This window comes from Choloepus didactylus, chromosome 21, assembly GCF_015220235.1.
Source record: "Choloepus didactylus isolate mChoDid1 chromosome 21, mChoDid1.pri, whole genome shotgun sequence".
Lineage (NCBI taxonomy): Eukaryota > Metazoa > Chordata > Mammalia > Pilosa > Megalonychidae > Choloepus > Choloepus didactylus.
Window position 1 is genome coordinate 20,339,641 of NC_051327.1, and position 18,923 is coordinate 20,358,563.

The 18,923-nt window shown below is 45.5% G+C and overlaps 1 protein-coding gene across 1 annotated transcript in view; it reads left to right on the forward strand.

Annotated features, from left to right (window-relative positions):
• KPNA7 (karyopherin subunit alpha 7) overlaps positions 1-18,923 on the forward strand; it is a 124,558-nt gene that overhangs the window by 83,518 nt on the left and 22,117 nt on the right. Inside the window, exons 4-6 of the mRNA XM_037814919.1 lie at positions 3,131-3,306; positions 10,135-10,223; positions 11,969-12,097. Of these exons, the coding sequence (XP_037670847.1) occupies positions 10,158-10,223; positions 11,969-12,097 (195 nt within the window). The 5' untranslated portion in view covers positions 3,131-3,306; positions 10,135-10,157. The remainder of the gene's footprint in view (positions 1-3,130; positions 3,307-10,134; positions 10,224-11,968; positions 12,098-18,923) is intronic.

Sequence of the window (18,923 nt, forward strand, 5' to 3'; positions counted from 1 at the left end):
TTATCCAAAGAAGAGTCTGTTTACTTTCTGTGAATCTTTGAAGGTCAATTAAATCCTGGTGTCTGAGAAGCTCAATTGGGTCAAACCCCAGTTCAGCCAGGTAATCTTTCTTTCATTTATTCATTCATTCATTCATTCATTCATTCATCTGCCTGTCTATCTATCCAGCCAGCACATATTTATGTTTCTCCTTCTGGGGTCAGGACCTGAACTGGAGTGGATCTTGGCTTTATTCTCCTTGACTGCACTCGGTGAGGACCCCAGATCCCCCGAAGAGCCATCACAGGGAGTGGGAGCATCAGGGTGGGGACACAGTGCAGCCTGTAAATCCCTACTTCCCAGGAGGCTTGGTGGAGTGCGTCATAAATGGGGTGCCCTGGACAGATGTGGTGGGAGATCAGTGAAGCAATGTGAAGCAGTGTGGTACTGGCACCAGCTGTGTCTTCAGACCCCGGTTCTGGGGCTCCTGGGATCCACCACGTGGCCTCCTGGGGCCTCGGTTTCCCCTCTGTGATACAGTGCAATAATCATCCATCCCATACATAAGGTTTAAATGAGAAAATCCATTCACCTGGTTACACAGTATGTGCTTGATAAGTGTTAGCTCTTGCTGATGTCCTGTGAGGCCTGGCACCCATTTTCCGGATGCCCCTCTCCTCCTTCCCTGCACCCTTCGTCCCCCAACCCCCCACCCAGGAAGGCTGCAGCTGGGGGTTAGAGAGTGGGAGCATGGAAATTCATCTTCTTCAAGGCTTGAAAGCCCCAGGAGAACAAGGGATTGTAAATGACCTGTCTTTTTATCCGTCCTTCTATTAGGAGGCTCCTTAGAGTCAGTTTGGACAAGAAATTCAGTTCTGCCCCATCCACCTGGATGGAAGCCATGCCCCGGCCTGGTCATCCTAACCCAGACAGGCATCCCCTGCGGATCCATTTTCTAAGTGTGTGATCAAGAGGGCTTCATCGGAGGGGACCACGTCCCTGTCCTCCCCGCGGCCGAGGCCGGGGCCCCTCACCTCCCCCTGGGGCTGTGCACTGAGCTGCCCATCAGCTCCCAGAGCCCTGCCACCTTCCTCATTGCGTCTGGTTTCTGGTGTTTACCCCAGCTGGTTATAAGCGAAGGAGCAAAGGAGGCACGGCACCCACCACTCATCCTCGGTGCTGGGGCAGCTGTGGAAGGGACTGTCGAGTGAACGAAAGGCTGAGCGAGCCCCCCACCCCACTCGTGTCACCTGCCACAAGGGCCTCTCCGTAGGCGCAGCCTCCACTGCCAGAGGTTCATCAGCTTCCCGCCGCCTGCGGGGCCAGGGGGCTCCCCAGGCTGGAGTTCAAGGTCTTCTCTCTGCCGCAAATGTATTTGTGTCCAAGTAGTCCAAGCTGGACCCCCCGTCCTTGAGCACGTTCTCTTCTTTGTCTGCTTTTCTTAATTAGGTTGTCCACCTCCATCACCCACCCCCAACACATCCTGCCCGCTGAAATCTGTAAGGCCTGGAGCACCTCCTGGCCTCAGCCAGTTGGACTCTCCCCCTACCCCACTCTCTCTCTCTCTCCCTCCCCTCCCCTCTCCCCATTCTTCCCTCTCTCTCTTAGACTCCCACCATGCTCTGTGTCTCCCTTAAGCTCCCCACAACAGCCTACCCAGACCTTGGCCTACTTAAGCCTCATTCAACAAAGACATTGCCAACAGCGCAAGCCTCCAGTGCCAGGCACTTTTGGAACAGATGTGAACCAGTCACAGCTTCTGGGGCCTAGACAGGGACACAGGGAAGCTGCAAACACCATCAAGAATGTAACTGTTGATGACAGGAGAAATTATGTAGGCAGCACCAAGGGGTGCCAGTGGCTTGGGGGGAACTCAGAACGATGTCATTTGAAGGATGAATACAACGTTTGTGGCTGGACAAGCTGGGGTGCACCACCCCCAGCAGGAGCAGAGGGGTGGCCTGTGTGGTCAGGGACAGCCAGCTTGCTGTCGTGGCACCTGCACGTCCTCTCTAGGAGCCCCGAGTTCTAGAAACTTGGATTAGCTACTCCTGTGGGGTATGGACAATTACTGCTCCACCTCCTTATCTGGGATAAGAAGAATGTCTGTTGCCAGGTTGTGATCCAGGTGGAGCGATAACCGTCCAGATTAGCAGAGCCTGGGTGCTCATGAAAAGACAGCTGGGAGTTCTAAGACCTTCTAAGGCAGAGACGTGCCTGGTTCACTCCTGAACCTCGCAGAGGTGAGCACAGAGCAGGCTCCTGGCACCTGCTCTCCATGGAGCGGCACCCACGGCCCAGCTCCCGATGGTGTCAGAAGACCCAGGACCTGGGGAGAAGTCAGTAATGCTGATGAGAAAGCTCGGGCACAACGGTGCTGAACTGTCCCTAAAACGGGGCATGATTTTAGGGAATAACTCCTATATCGAGGGACTTGGGTTCTGATCTTACTGGAGAAACCCCAGACCCAATAAGTAACCAGCTGTTGGTTTCCTTCTGCTGCCTCTTTTATCCCTGTCCTTTTCTTGAGATTTCCTTTTCTTCCCATCTCCTGGTTCTGGGCCAAACAGCATCTACCTAGAATCTAAAATTTGCTCCTTAAGGGTCAGCATCTTATGAAGTTAAAATCCCCCCGGGGCCTGGGGACTTTGACGTGTGTACACACTCACACACTCACACACCCACTCGGAAAGGCCAAGGATGTTGACAGCTGCATTTGTCAGGAGCCAGTAGATTCCCGCAGCCTGACCTCAATCATAAAACCTGCCCTGAATCCCTTAGGAACTGTGATATCACCTTTCCAATTCAGGGGTTCTTTTTTCCCTCACCCTGTTTATGGTACTAATGTAGTAATTTTGTATTTATGCATTAACGCTCAGTGGGGTACCAAGTTGGGGGATGGTGGGAGAAGTTGGCTAAGGACACAGGCACCAGGGGATGGTGCATTGACCGTGGAGAATTTATAAACAGTCATAGAACCAGAAGAAGTTTTAGTATCACCCCGCTCGTGACTTTAAACAGAGTCAATGAAGAATACTCTTCCCTGCTAGGGAGAACCACTCCCTGCGCGTCCCTTTGGGGATACCACTGTACATAACAGGATTGACAATACTACAAAAACATGAACTATTTGTTTTTGTTTTCAATAAAGCAACCAGGCGTGATCCTGGCACTGGGCCATACAATATCTAGGTGAAGACGGAGCACTCAGATCTGGTCTTCCCCTATCAAGTGACTGTGGCAGGTCACCTCAACATCTGAAGCCTCAGTTTCCCCATCTGTGAAATGGGACTGAAAATTCCTACCATGTCAGAAGAATCTAGCCAGGTAAACAAACTCTTTCTGGTGTTCTGATCCCAAAAAATGTAATGTAAGAATTTGTTGGAAAGGTGTTAAAGGAGCAGAAAGACCCCCAGGCCGGTGGACAGATGTTCTCAGCAGTCAGCCGGGAGCAGAGGCTGGGAGGACAGAGGAGGTGGCTCCAAGGAAAGTGGGGTCCACAGCGTGCGGGGAGGCCGGGCAGGGGAGGTTCCCTGTGGCTGCTGGAATAGACGCACAAACCGGATGGCCTAAACATCAGCATTTTATTGTCTCACAGTTTTTCACCTGCTGACCCTTGCATTTCCTGAGTATTTAGCTTGGGCATCACCTCCTCCAAGAAGCCCTCCCTGACCTCCCCTGCCCCATATGGCTCCCACCGCTGTTCTGCATCCACTTTGCTGGATGCACCAAGTCAACTCGTTTACCCTGCATTGTCAGGGCCTGACACACTTTACATATCTGTTGGATGAATACATGCAATTTTGTTTCTATTTCCAGGTTACTACCAAGGAGAACCCATTCTCCCCAGCAGCCAATCTCCTTGCCTGCCTTGGGAGTAAAATGTCATCAACTGTCCATCAGTAGCAACTGTCCGTTAGTAGCTTTAGCCCAATACCCAAATGTTTCAACAAGACCCATCAACCTAGCCAGATCCCAGAAGCCTTAAACATCCAGGATGCAAGCCCTTCCCAAGAGGGACACGTCTCCTGCCCCTTTAACATTTCATCCGAAGGCTGCACCTGCAGAGACTGAGGTCCCGGGAGCCCTGGTTCCACCCTCGCCTGTTCAGGAGACTCACCTGGGAGACTGTACCTCATTCCCGACCCATTAAACCGGCCTCTCTGGCGGGGTTCCCAGGCGGTCGTAGTTTTCAGAGCTCCCCAGGTGATTCCAATGAGTATCCCGGGAGAAGAGCCAATGACTCAGGTCAGAAATCAGCCCTGGGGGGAAGGGCCAAAGCCCACGGAACACCTGCCACCTGCCGACGCCATTTAAGGCTGACGGTGGGGCTGGGGCCCTGTGGCTCTGAGAGGTGAGTGATGGGTGGGTGGTGGCTGTGTCTGTGCATGGGGCCCGGGGGCCTGGGTGCAGCTGTTGTCCTCTCCCAGCCTCTGTCTGGGTGGTGGCTGGTGACCAGCCAGGCAGCTGCTCGGGGTCGTGGATGTCTCCTGTGGTCTACTGGGAGGTGACTCCTGGGCCCTCCCAAAGCCGGGTGCTGCCGGCCCAGAGGGCCAGCTCCCAGGGGGCCTGGGCTCCCAGCTCTCCTGGTTGCCTCGGCCTTGGTTTATGGACACTGTGCCGAGCAGCCCCTGGCTCGTTTTCTGGGTGGGTAAGGCAGACGTGGCAGTTGCTGATGTTGGTGCAGAACCAAAGGGGCCGAGGAGTTCCCCTGCCCACCTTGAGCCTTTGCTCCCACTCCCCCTGAAATAGCCCTGTGGGAATTCTTCTGCCCCTTCCTCCAAGAAGCCTTCCTGTCAGAGCCTGGGAGTTGGGGTCACCCGGGGCAGAGATTCTGCTTGCTTCCCTGTGGCGCTGGGGGCTGCCTGCCGACCGGCTCCAGCCAAATCGGGGCAAGAGAAAGGGGAGGGGAGGAAGGCTCTTGTCAGGGGTCTCCTCTCAGGGAACGTGGGTCTGGAACTGACAGTGCATGTCACCCAGGTTGGTGAAGCCCTGTGGGGGGTGACCATCCCGGAGCTGTGGCCCAGCTGGAGAGATGGCTATGTCCCCTGACGTGGGCCTGTGGAGGTGGCCACACACGTCCTAGGGCAGAGGTCAGCCCAGACCCCTCAAGGCCTCCCTCCTGGGGTGCAAGCCTCACTCATGCCAATCCGATGTCTGGTTTCAGCTTTAAAAATACCCCACTTTGTTTAAAGGAGTGGCTGTTAGTGATGTAGCCGGGGACATACTGAAATCAGATGTGCAAGGTGCAGTTAAGTGGAAACACGTTGCAAAGTGGAGTGTCTGTCAACCCCTTCTGTGATTAGCTTGTCCTCACATGGACAGAGGGCGCTGGGCACGTATGGGGGATGGTGTGAGGCTGTTGGTTGTGGTGTTTTTAAATCTTATTGTGGTAAAATATTTATCATTTTAACCATTTTTAAATGCACAATTTGGTGGTATTATGCTCACAATGTTGTGCTGCCGTCACCACCATCCATTACTGAAACTTTTCGATCACCCCAAGCAGAAATTGTCCCCATGGAGCATAACTCCCCATTTTCCCTTCCTCCAGGTCCCAGGTAAACTCCAATCTACTTTCTGTCTCTGAATTTGCTTATTTGAGATATTTCCCATAAGTGGAATCATAGAATGTGTCCTTTTGTGTCTGGCCCCTTTCACTTAGCATGATGTTTTCAAGGTTCACCCACGTTGTCACGGTTGAGAATATTCCATTGCATGGATGTCCCCTGTCTTGTTGATCCATCGTCTGTTATGAGCATCTGGGTGGCTTCCATCTCTTGGTCCTTGCAAATAAGGTGGGCACAGAGAAGCTTAACTTGGAGAGGGAGTGGGGTTGTTGGAAGTTAATGCTCATAGGTCTGAAGTATTTAATTTTTTTGAGCCTTAAGGATATATTTCTCTACCATCAGAAAAATACAAAACTTGGAAGTCCCCAGTGTCCCCTCACCCAAAAGGAATGAAATGGGCAAGAGCAGCTGGGGACCCTCGGTGACCATGAACACAGCAGGGGTCTTGGTGGGATCTCTCACATGCCCAGGCCACGAGAGGCAGGGGAAGCTGCCGACCCCCAGGACAGGTCACACGTGAGTGGTGGAGCTGGCCTGAGGCACCGGTGGGCTGGCCCTGGCATGGATCATCAATAGTCCTTGGCCAACTGGCTCCCAAAGGAAGCAGGAGCAGGGACAGCTGCCCACCCGTTGGAAGTGGGTTCTAACCAGGGTGAGAGCTCAGGCCTGGAGTCTTTTGTCCCTCTACTTCCTGAGGGTCCTGTGCCAGCAGCTTTGGGGCAGGAGGTCCAGGGTCCCTGGCCTTCCCGAGGAGCCTGAAGGCAAGAGCCCCGGAGGGCAGCGAGCCTGGGTGGGTCAGTTCTGTGTCCCCTTCGTTGACAGACGCATCATATGGGACCACATTAGACTTGTTGATTAACGTCCATGATTGATGATGCCATAGACTTCCTGTGGCTTCTGGCAAACTGCTGAATCCTGGGAGTGGATATATTGTGGGAAAGTGAATTTCTTCAGGGGGTGGACACGTAAAGGGAAGATTGTTTCTTTAAGACGCTGTTTTTTGCAGTAGTGGTTGGGTTTTTATTTTTTAAGGGGTTATTATTGTTTGAAACATGCCCTGCCCCACCCCCCCGCAAAAAAAAAGATACATTCAAGTCCCAACTCCTGATCCCATGAATGTGGTCCTATTTGGAAGTAGGATCTTTGAAGATGTGATGAGTTGAGATGAAGCCAAAACAGATTCAGATGGGTCTTAATCCAACAGGACAAGTGTGCTGGTTTGAAGCTGTTATTTACCCCAGAAAAGGCTGTGTTCTTTTAATCCAGCAGACCTGCTGTGGGTGGGACCTTTTGGTTAGGTTATTTCAGTTTGAGACATGACACCCATTCAAGGTGGGTCTTAATCCTTTGACTGGAGTCCTTTATGAGAGGATCAAGGACAGAAAAAGCTGAGGGAGCTTAGAGAGAGTAGCTGGATAAAGCAGACCCACGGAGGAAGCCACCGGAACCAGAAGCTGAAAGCAATGAAATCCAGGAGAAGAGGACCAGCAGACGCCGGCCACGTGCCTTTCCATGTGACAGGGGAACCCCGGATGCCAGCGGCCTGTCCAGGAATCATCCTGTTGCTGCCTTGTTTGGAACATTTTCACAGCCTAAGAACTGTAAATTATAAATCAATAAATCCCCATGGTAAAAACCAACCCACTTCTGAAATATTGCATTCCGCAGCTTGAGCAGGAGAGGAAATTTGAACACAGACAGAAAACTGTCATATGCGATGGAGGCAGTGATTGTTATACTACCACAAACCAAGGACCGCTGTGGGCTGCCAGACGCCCACCAGAAGCTGGGGCGGGTGGGGGCGGGGGGAGGCAAGGAAGGATTCTCCACTTTACAAGGAAGCATGGCCCTGGGACTCCTTGATTTTTGGATTTCCCAGCCTCCAGGACTGGGAGAGAATAAGTTTCTGTTGCTTAAGCCAACTGGTCTGCAGTGTTTTGTTACAGAGCTGTAGCAAACTTAAGAGTTGGGGTTGGGGGTTCTGTTTGTTTTAATTAAATGATTCTATTTGTAAGGAGGACTTCCTTTGAGAGGGCCCTTACTTGGGCGGAGACCCATATATGCTTGAGCCTACAAACTAAAATTTGTAGAGCCTAAGTCCAGGGTTCGAGGACCTTCCACTAAATGCTTTTGGCAGCCTCATTTCATGAAGGCTTATTGTGACCCCCGCACGGTATGTCATGCTCAGACTTTCGTGAGGTCTAATGTGCATGATCTGGAGATGGCCTCATGGGACCACCAGCGGAGGGAGACTTGAAGAGGTGGGTTCCCCAGGCCTCCAGCAGTTGGTGGCAGAACCACAACCCCAAAACACAACCAATTGTCAACTTGGGGTTACTTTCAAGCTATCCCCTCTGCACTCCTTAAAGGTAAATCAAGCCCCTAAGTGGGTGACTTTTGCCTTTAACTTGTTTGGCTTTCTTCTGGATCTGAAACTTAGAGAACCGATAAAGTAAGGTACTGATATTCATTTTGTGCAGAATGCAGGTCCTCCAACTCAACATTTTCACGCAACTATTAAAGAATGACTGGCGACCGTTCCCCCTAATACTACAAATGGCAACATCAGGAGAAGAAAGCCCGATTTGAGCTGAGACTGGAGAAGCCTGTGAAAGAAAGAAGGGTCTGCTTCATGGCTGGCTTTGCAGAACATCCCTAAACAAAATAGTTTGGCCAAATTGGGGACTTTCATTCTGCTTCCTAAAGATGCTTCAGGGAGAGGGGAGGGCCGCGTCTGATTTGAAGTTCAGCTTTCGCTGCTTGAGCCTCCTTATACTGGACTTCACCTACCTTATTGGAAGGAAGGTGGCCAATGTCTGAACCCCTGGATCATTTCTGAGACTCCTTATGGCCACACTTTCTCACCTTCTATGACATAGCCTGGCAGGAGGATGTGTGGTCCCTGTGGCAATGGTCCTGGAATGAGGTGCCACCAAACCGGTCCCCTATTTAAGTAAATTCAACAGTCTCAGTCACTGAGCTGGCCGTGCCACTTACAATGGGTGAGACACAGCCATGAAGTGGCAACATGTAGCAGAGTGTTCCAAAGTTTACCTCTTTTGTTTCCATTGCTTAAAACAGGTGCTTTCCCATTTTCCAACATGTCAACCCATACATTAAGGGCCACCCACAATGGTGCATTGGGCCTTCCTATTCAGACCTTGTTACTGAGTATTGGCTATGAAGCTTACTGATAAAAATCTTGGACCTTGGAGTCAGACATAGTATGAAGTCCTGGCTCTGACACTTAATGGCTGTGGGAACTTTGGGAAAGGATTTCACCCATGAAAGTGGGGATATTTTCTACGTTAGTATGAGCAGTATGAGATGCTTCTTCATTTATCCTCAGTGTCTATTGATTCCTAGCAGGGAATAAGCATGTTTGGGCCATTGCTCCCTGAAATAGTCCCACAATTCTAGTCTCCTCCACATATCTACTTCTGTTGTCACTGAGATAGGGGGAAGCAGATGGACAAATAAGAAAATATTGGTAGTGGTAAAAGCTGTGAAGGAAATAAAGTAGACTCATTGGGAAGATCTTAGATTCTTTTAGAGGTTTTTAAGAGGTGATGTTTGAGCTGAGACTGCATGACAAGAAGCCAACTATGCAGATTTTGGGACAATATCTCCTGCAGGTGGAACAGCTCATTCAGATGCCCTGAGAAAGGATGAAGTTCGTAAACTTGAGAGCACAGCGGGTCCAGGAAACAGTTGCTGGAGATGAGGTGGGCTGAGACCAGCTTGCACAGGGTACCACAGGATGTCTGAGTTCTCATCTAAGCTCAATGGGCAGCCAGTAGAGGGATTTTAAGCAGAGGAGTTATAGGATCAGATTATTTTTCTTGAGAGATCACATAGAGTTTCTGTTTGGGAGTCACAAAAAAGTCTTGGTAATGGATGGTGGTGAATGTAATTAATACCACTAAAATGTATACTTAAAATGATGAAAATGAGAAATTTTGTGTTATGTATACGTTCCCACGATTTAAAAATATATTACATGGCTGCCGTGTAGAGAATGGGTTGGCATGAGCGGGATATAAGGCAATGGTAGAAGCAGGGAAACCAATCAAGAGGTGATTGCAATAGGGCAGGCAAAAGATGATGGTGGCTTGGACCAGGGTGGAGGCAGTTCACTGAAGAATTAGAAGGATTGGGTCTATTTGAGGCTGTTCTGACCGAATGTGCCAATGGACTGGGTGTGGGAGGAAGGGGCCGCCTTCCTGCTGCAACCTGGTTGGGTTCCTCACCATCCACACAACCTTGGTACAGAACCCCATGGGCAGCGCCACTGGAAAGGGCTCTGTGCTCTCCTTCCAGGGCAGTCCTAGCTGTTGAAGGCTCAGTTCAAGTCAAACTGCCTCTGACAGGTTTCCCTTCCTAATGCAGCCCAGGGCTGGACCCCACAGAGCTCCCCCAGTGCTCACTGCCTGTTGAGCTGGTGTGGTGATGTGTACGGAAGCTGACTTCTGAGTCTGCTTTCCAATCCCCTGTGAGCCTCTTGAGGACTTAGAGCCTGGAGAGCTCAACGTGGTAACCCACACACTGGGCACTTAAAATCTCTTTGTAACTGTCCTACCTATAGGTGATTTACTTCTTCCAGTCAGTATGCCTACTTTAGAAGCTCCAGAAGAGAGGCTAAGGAAATTTAAGTACCGAGGCAAAGATGCATCTGTGAGTATGAAGCAGCTACATCCCTCTTTCAAGGACTAGTGCAGTAAAAGCACATGGTTGAAATGCATCAAAAATAATATGGATGGGTGGACAGAGGGATGGATGGATATGTGATAGAGCAAATATAGCAAAATGTTCATTAGAGATAGGTACATGGATGATCGCGGCATAATTTCAACTTCTCTGTATGTTTGAATTTTTCATAATAAAATAGTGGGGATGGGTAAGAAGAAAGCATGTAGGCTCAGGAGTTGGACAACTGTGAACTAACATTAAGATCTCCGTATGATTTGAAACTATTCAGCCTCAGAGCTTTATAAAATAGAGACGATATCCTATATTTTCTATTTTATCCAACCTCCTGGGAGTTGGATAGCAGTTCCAAGTACCTTGGCGTATGGATACCTAACTGTAGCTGCTCGTGCCATGGAGGCTTAGCAAGAAGCTCAAGTGTTGGAGGTACTGGTATGGCAAGCAAGCATGACACAGCTCTGCAGAAACAGGAGTCAGGATTTAGATCCAGCCTGTTCTACTTGCTGCTGGGATGAGTGTGGGGTCTGGCCTGAGAGCCCACGCTGTGCGTGGATGTCTAACTTTCATTTGGGTTCTCAGGTCTCAGTTTCTTAGCTCTAGCTCTGTGTCCTGTGTCTATGTAACTCGATCAGTTATACTGACTGTACCTTGGGAATCTGAAAGGACCCAATAATGAAGGGAAACACAAGGTCACAACAGCCTGGTTAGGATATCATCTGAAGCCAAGTGGCTCTTAGAGTAATCCATTCCCACAAGCTGGGCTCCGTGGCTTCCCAGATCACCACAGATTACAGGAAAGAAATGCGAACGAAGGAATTGAGTTGTCTATGTGGAGAGCAGTGGAAAGGGCCAGCCAGATGTGAAGGGAGAAGTCCACGGTACATTTAGTGATGGGCAGTATGTAACTAACTCAATCAGCCTCAAAGAAGTTCCTGCCTTGCCATATAACACCACGATGCCCCATTGTTAGGCAAGAGTTAAATAGCATCTGTAGCTTGCTTAAGGAACCAGAACTATCTAGTACGAATTCACTTCCTTATGATGTATACTTGAAGAAAAGTCTTCAACCTAAAACTCATCTATTCAGAAAGCCTAGGTCACTTCCCAAGGAGTCTTATTACCATGAAGTCCACTAGTTGTTAATTAATATAAGGAGAAAAGCTTTAGGATTTTAATCTCCCTTGCTCAGGTGTCCAAGTCAAACTCCTGAGACTGGACCAAGGCTTCAAGGACATATAGAGTGACTTCACTGAAAGTGGAAATGGTCAGGGGCGTTTGGGGCATGGGAGTTCCCTTAAAAGCCCTCAGCCCCATCTGTCCCCCACAGTTGGAAGGTCCAGCCCAGCCAGCCCAGGAGGCAGCATGTCCTTGAGGAACTTATTGGCCTCAGTAGAGATGTAGTCGGACTTAGGGCAATGGGCTGCTTTGTGTAGATGCCTCTAAAGCAGAGAATTCTGGCCTACCATGGGTGTGCATCATCTTACTTTCATTTGGGAAGCAGATTGAATATTTTTCTAGATGAGTTATTGTAGGAGAAAGCAGAGGAGGTAAAAAGAACCGAGGCTCTTTATTAGCTGTGTGATCCTAACTCTTCTAGGCTGTAGCATCTGTAAAAATGAAATCCAATGCTTTGAAGCATGTTCTAAGGACTAGACAGGTTAACACCTGGCTCCCCAGTTCTAAGGGCTCAAATTCTTTCTTTTTCTCACTAGGTGAGACGGCAGCAGCGGATGGCGGTCACTCTGGAGCTCCGGAAGGCCAAGAAGGATGAGCAGGCCTTAAAGAGAAGGAACATCTCTGAGCTTTCCCCTGACCCACCATCTGAGAAACCCGCCAAAGAGGTACGTCAGACTGTGTTGGATGTTTAGGACAGTCGTATACAAAATACATCCTTAGCAAGTTTCTCTGCTTGAAGATGTCTGTTTTAGTCTCCTAGGCTACGCAAACGAATACCATGAAATGGGTCGGATTAAACAATGGGAATTCATTCACTCACTGTTTGAGGCTGGGGAAAAGTCCAAATCAAGGCAATGCTTCTTCCTAAAGACTATGGCGTCCTGGGGCTTCCTGCTGGTGATCCTTGGTCCTTAGCTTGTCACAGGGCAAAGCACATGGCGGCATGTCCTAATATTTCCCTTCTCTTCTGGGTTCCGCTGCTGTTCAGCTTCTTCCTTCCTGTGGCTTTCTCTTGATCTGTCTGAATTTCATTCTGCTTATAAAGGACTCCAGGAAAAAGATTAAGACCCATCCTGATTAAGGTGGGCTACGCCTTGACTGAAGTAACCTCATCAAAAGGTTCTACTTACAATGGGTTCACACCCACAGGAATAGAATTTTTTTCTGGGGGACATGTAGGTCCAACCACCACAATGTTTAATGTTTAATGCAAGTTTTAATATTGGGTCTTTAAGGAAGGAGTGGAGAGATGATGACTGGAGCTAAACTGCTCTTTCAGGAGGTTAAGAATCAGCTCTCTTGTGGCTGTTAGTCCGCGAGATGCATGTGCCAATGGGGAATAGAGAAGGTGCCGTTTGTAATTGAGAAACCAGTTGCCATCACTAAGCCTGGAAAGTTAGGAAATGAGGGTTTATAAAGATTATTTCTCAGTTGAAGCATTTTGTCATTGGACCTATAAAGTCTTGCCTAATACTTGGATGCTGTCCTCTGTCTTCCATTCTCCATCTATCCCAACTTCACCGAAGGCAAATCTGGGGTTGACTTCAAGGCCAAACCTATTTTTGTGACTCCTTTCCAGAACCGCCAACCAGGATGTTTCCCTTCTTAGAATTCCAATAACCTGTCTCCAGGACTCTTATGGTGATCCTTGGTCCTTAGCTTGTCACCCCACTGTTGACGTCCTACCTTAACTAACTGTCCACATCACCGGTACTCTGCTAGGCTTAGGGAGAAGGGTTCAATTATGCCAAACAGGACCAAGGACATCTTGCCGATAATCAAATGAAATGGGTACAATTGTTCTCTGAATTGCTGTAAGAGTCTGAACTTTATCTCTACTTAACTTCATTTCTATCTTGTAGTTACCTTTCTTTGCATTTTGTCCAGAGTAGTCCCTAGGATTTTCCCAAGGAAGATAAGACTACGAAAGAAATCTCTGGAAAAGAGTTGTTTTCCTTTTTAAACTATATTAGAGTGTTCTTTTTCAAAGCTTGAGATATGATTCACATACCACAAAATTCACCCTTTTAAAGTATACAATTGGTGGTTTTTAGTACATTCACAAAGTTATACAACCATCACCACGATCAAATTCCAGAATGGATTCATCACTCCTAAAGGAAACCCCATACTGTTAAGCAGTAACTCGCCATTCCCCCTTGCCACCAGCCTTGGGCACCCTCCAGTCTACTTTCTGTCTCTATGGGTTTGCCTATTCTGGACATTTTGTGTAAATGGAATCATAAAATATGTGAAATTTTATTTCTGGCTTCTTTCATTTAGCGTAATGTTTTCAAGACTCTTTTATATTGTAACATGGATCAGAACTATTCTTTTTTATGACTGAAATATATTCCATTGTATGGATGTGCGACATTTTGTTTATCCGTCATCATTTGATGGACATTTGGTTGTTTCCTCTTTGGGGCAGTTATGAATAATGCTGCCATGAACATCTGTGTACAGACTTTAGTGTGGACATATGTTTTCAGCCCTCTCGGGAGTAAACTGAGGAATAGAATGACTGGATCATGTGGTAACTATGTTAAACTTTTTGAGGAATTTCCTGAGGTCAGATGAATAATAGCCCCTCCAATCAGTACATGTCCTAATTCACCAGAAGGGTGAATGCTACCTTCTATGGCAAAAGGGACTTGCAGATATCATTAAATTAAGGATCTTGAGGTGGGAGATTAAACTGGATTATCTGGGTGGTCTTGATGTAATCATAATGGCTCTCTAAGAGAGATAAAGGAGTTGTCAGCAGAGAAAGTCATGTGATGATGGAAGTGGAGAATGGAGTGATGCCATCTGAGGATGGAGGAAGGGGCCACAAGCCAAGGGATTCAGGCAGCCACTAGAAGCTGAAAAGGGCAAGGAGAGGGATTCTCCTCTCAGAGCCTCCAGAAGGCACCATCCCTGACAACATCCTTGACTTCTGCTTGGCAAAAGTGATTACGAACTTCTGACCTCCAGGATTGTAAGAGAATAAATTTGTGTTAGTTTAACACTTTTGGTAGTTTTTATAGCAGCAAATTGTTTTCCAAAGTGGCTGTTCCATTTTTACATTCCCACAAGCAATGTTTGAGGATTCCAGTTTCTCATCTTTATCAACACTTACTATTGTCCATTTCCTGATTATAGCCATCTAGTGAGCATGAAATATCTCATTGTGTGGTTTTTTTTCATTGTGATTTTGATTTGCATATCCTGAATGACTAATGATGTTGAGCAGCTTTTTGTACGCTTCTTGACAGTTTATATATTTTCTTTGGAGAAATCTATTTAAGGACTTTGCCCATTTAAAAAGATTTAGGTAACTTGTCTTTTTTTATTGAGCTATAACAGTTTTATTTTAATATTCTGGATACTAAACCCTTATAGATAGAATTTGCAAATATTTTCTCCCATTCTTAGGTTTTCTTCACTTTCTTGATAGTGTCCTTTGAAGCATAAAAGTTTTTAATTTTGAAAAAGTCCAACTTTTATCTAATTTCTTTGGTTCCTTGTGCTTTAGGTCTCATATCGAAGAATTCATTGCCTAACCCTAGTGTAGAAAGATTAATGCCTATGTTTTCTTCTAAGAATTATAGTTTTAGTTCTTAGGTTTAAGTCTTTGATCCATTTTGAGTTAATTTTTTTGTATGTGGTGTAAGAGGTCCAACTTCATTATTTGCATGTGGATAGCCAGTTGTCCTAAAACCAATTGTTGAAAAAGCTATTATCTTTCCCATTGAATTGTTTTGGCACCCTGTCGAAATCAATTGACCATAACATGAAGGTTTATTTCAGGAAACTCTCAATTCTATTGATCCATATGTCTATCCTTATGCCAGTACCACACTGTCTTTATATAGAGAAATTTGAAATCAGAAAGTGTGAGTTCTCCAACTTTGTTCTTTTTCAAGGTTTTTTTTAGCTATTCAGAGTTCCTCATATTCCTATATGAATTTTAGGATCAGTGTCAATTTCTTCAATAAAGGAAGTTCATATGGTTTTCTGCAATTTTATTGAGATATAGTCACACACTATACAATTCATCCAAAGTATACAATCAATGGCTCACGGTATCATCACATAGTTGTGCATTCATCACCACAATCAATTTTAGAACATGTTCATTACTCCAGGAATTGAAAAGAAAAAAAGAGAGAGAGAGCACATCTAAAATATCTTGTACCCCTTATCTCCCCCATCACTGATCTCTAGCAATGGTGTGGTAGATTTGTTACTGTTGATGAAAGAATAGTAAGATATTACTGTTACTCATAGTCCGTAGTTTGCAGTTGGTGTGCTTTTTTTTCCCATATACCAATCTATTATTAACTCCTTGTAATAATTTCATACATTTGTTATGGTTCATGGAGGAAATTTTTTATATTTGTACTTCTAATCACAGTCATCATCTACCACAAGATCTACTGAGTTACACATTCCCAAGTTTTAACCTCTGGCTTTCCTTCTGTTGACATATATGACTCTAAACTTCCCCTATCAACCAAACTCACACACAGTTCAGCACCATTAATTATACTCACAATGTGCTACATCACCTCTGTCCATTTCCATTCACTTAAATTCAACCTAGTTAAAAATTCACATCTTTTTTTAATGCAATTTTATTAGATACATTCATATAACATACAGTCCTCTAAAGTGTGCAATCAGTTGTTCATAGTATCATCATATAGCTGTGCATTCATCACCACAATCAATCTGTGAACACCTTCATCACTCCAAAAAAACAAAACAGAAATTAAAATAAAAAAGAACAAACATTCACTCCCCTCCTCCCCGCATTGTTGATTTACTTCTTTTTTTTAAACTCATTTGTTGTTTTTTTTTAACTTTACCAAAAAAATTAAAAAACAAACAATAAAAAAACCATTTCAAACAAAACCGAAACAAAAGAATAAAAAAAAACAAATAACCTAAAATAACTACATTGCTTCCAACATGTTCCTTCCCTACCCCAAGGAAATAAACTATAACCAAACAAAGGAATAGGAAAAACAAAAAACCTAAAATAACTACATTGCTGCCAACTTGTTCCTACCATACCCCCCAAAAATTAACAAACCATACTCGTTCCTGAGCATAATCATAACATTAACTTTACCTTCCATAACTTATCTGTTCTTATTAGATTATTGTTCCCCCTTCACTATTTGATGTTTATCGCTAGGTCCTCTACATTCTACAATAGAAACCATTTATTTTACATTTTTCAGAGTTCACATTAGTGGTAACATACAATATCTCTCTTTTTGTGCCTGGCTTATTTCACTCAGCATTATGTCTTCAAGGTTCATCCATGTTGTCATATGTTTCACGACCTCGTTCCTTCTTACTGCTGCATAGAATTCCATCGTGTGTATATGCATTTTGTTTATCCACGATCTGTTGAAGGACATTTGAATTGTTTCCATTTTTTGGCAATTGTGAACAATGCCACTATGAACTTTGGTGAGCAAATATCTGTTCATGTCACTGCTTTCAGATCTTCTGGGTATATACTGAGAAGTGAAATTGCTGGATTGAAGGGTTACTCAATACCTAGTTTTCGAAGGAGCTGCCAGACTGTCTTCCAGAGTGCCTGTACCATTATACAGTCCCACCAGCAATGAATAAGAGTTCCAATTTCTCCACATCCTCTCCAGCATTTGTAGTTTCCTGTTTGTTTAATGGCAGCCACTCTAATTGGTGTGTGACAATATTCATTGCGGTCTTAATTTGCATCTCCCTAACAGCTAGTGAAGCTGAACATTTTTTCATGTGTTTTTTTGGTCATTTGTATTTCCTCTTCAGAGAACTGTCTTTTCATATCTTTTGCCTATTTTATAATTGGGCTGTTTGTACTATTGTTGAGTTGTAGGATTTCTTTATGTATGCAAGGTATCAGTCTTTTGACAGACACACGGTTTCCAAATATTTTTTCCCATTGGGTTGGCTGCCTCATCAACTTTTTTTTTTTTTTTTTATCATCATTTTATTGAGATATATTCACATACCACGCAGTCATACAAAACAAATTGTACTTTCGATTGTTTACAGTACCATTACATAGTTGTACATTCATCACCTAAATCAATCCCTGACACCTTCATTAGCACACACACAAAAATAACAAGAATAATAATTAGAGTGAAAAAGAGCAATTGAAGTAAAAAAGAACACTAGGTACCTTTGTCTGTTTGTTTGCTTCCCCTACTTTTCTACACATCCATCCATAAACTAGACAAAGTGGAGTTTGGTCCTTATGGCATTCCCAATCCCACTGTCACCCCTCATAAGCTACATTTTTATACAACTGTCTTCGAGATTCATGGGTTCTGGGTTGTAGTTTAATAGTTTCAGGTATCCACCAACAGCTACCCCAATTCTTTAGAACCTAAAAAAGGTTGTCTGAAGTGTGCGTAAGAGTGCCCACCAGAGTGATCTCTCGGCTCGTTTTGGAATCTCTCTGCCACTGAAGCTTATTTCATTTCCTTTCACATCCCCCTTTTGGTCAAGAAGATGTTCTCCATCCCACGATGCCGGGTCTACATTCCTCCCTGGGAGTCATATTCCACGTTGCCAGGGAGATTCACTTCCCTGGGTGTCTGATCCCACGTAGGGGGGAGGGCAGTGATTTCACCTTTCAAGTTGGCTTAGCCAGAGAGAGAGGGCCACATCTGAGCAACAAAGAGGCATTCAGGAGGAGACTCTTAGGCACAAATACAGGGAGGCCTAGCCTCTCCTTTGCAGCAGCCGTCTTCCCAAGGGTAAAACTTATGGTAGAGGGCTCAACCCATCAAACCACCAGTCCCCTATGTCTGTGGTCATGTTAGCAACCATGGAGGTGGGGTAGGCGAATACCCCTGCATTCTCCACAGGCTCCTCAAGGGGGCACTACATCTTTTTTTTTTTTTTTTCCTTGTTTGTCTTTTTTCTTTTCTTTTTTTTTTTTTTTTTAACTTTCCCTTCTTTTTTCAAATCAACTGTATGAAAAAAAAAGTTAAAAAGAAAACAAACATACAATAAAAAAACATTTCAAAGAGACCATAGCAAGGGAGTAAGAAAAAGACAACTAACCTAAGATAACTGCTTAACTTCCAACATGTTCCTACTTTACCCCAAGAAAGTTACATAATATAGCAACATTTCAGTGAACTTGTTCCTACTACATCCATCAGAAATTAACAGACCATAGTCATTTCTGGGCATCCCCAGAACGTTAAATAGCTTATCTGTTCTTCTTGGATTATTGTTCCCCCTTCCTTAATTGCTCTCTACTGCTAGTTCCCCTACATTCTACATTATAAACCATTTGTTTTACATTTTTCAAAGTTCACATTAGTGGTAGCATATAATATTTCTCTTTTTGTGCCTGGCTTATTTCGCTCAGCATTATGTCTTCAAGGTTCATCCATGTTGTCATATGTTTCACCAGATCGTTCCTTCTTACTGCCGCGTAGTATTCCATCGTGTGTATATACCACATTTTATTTA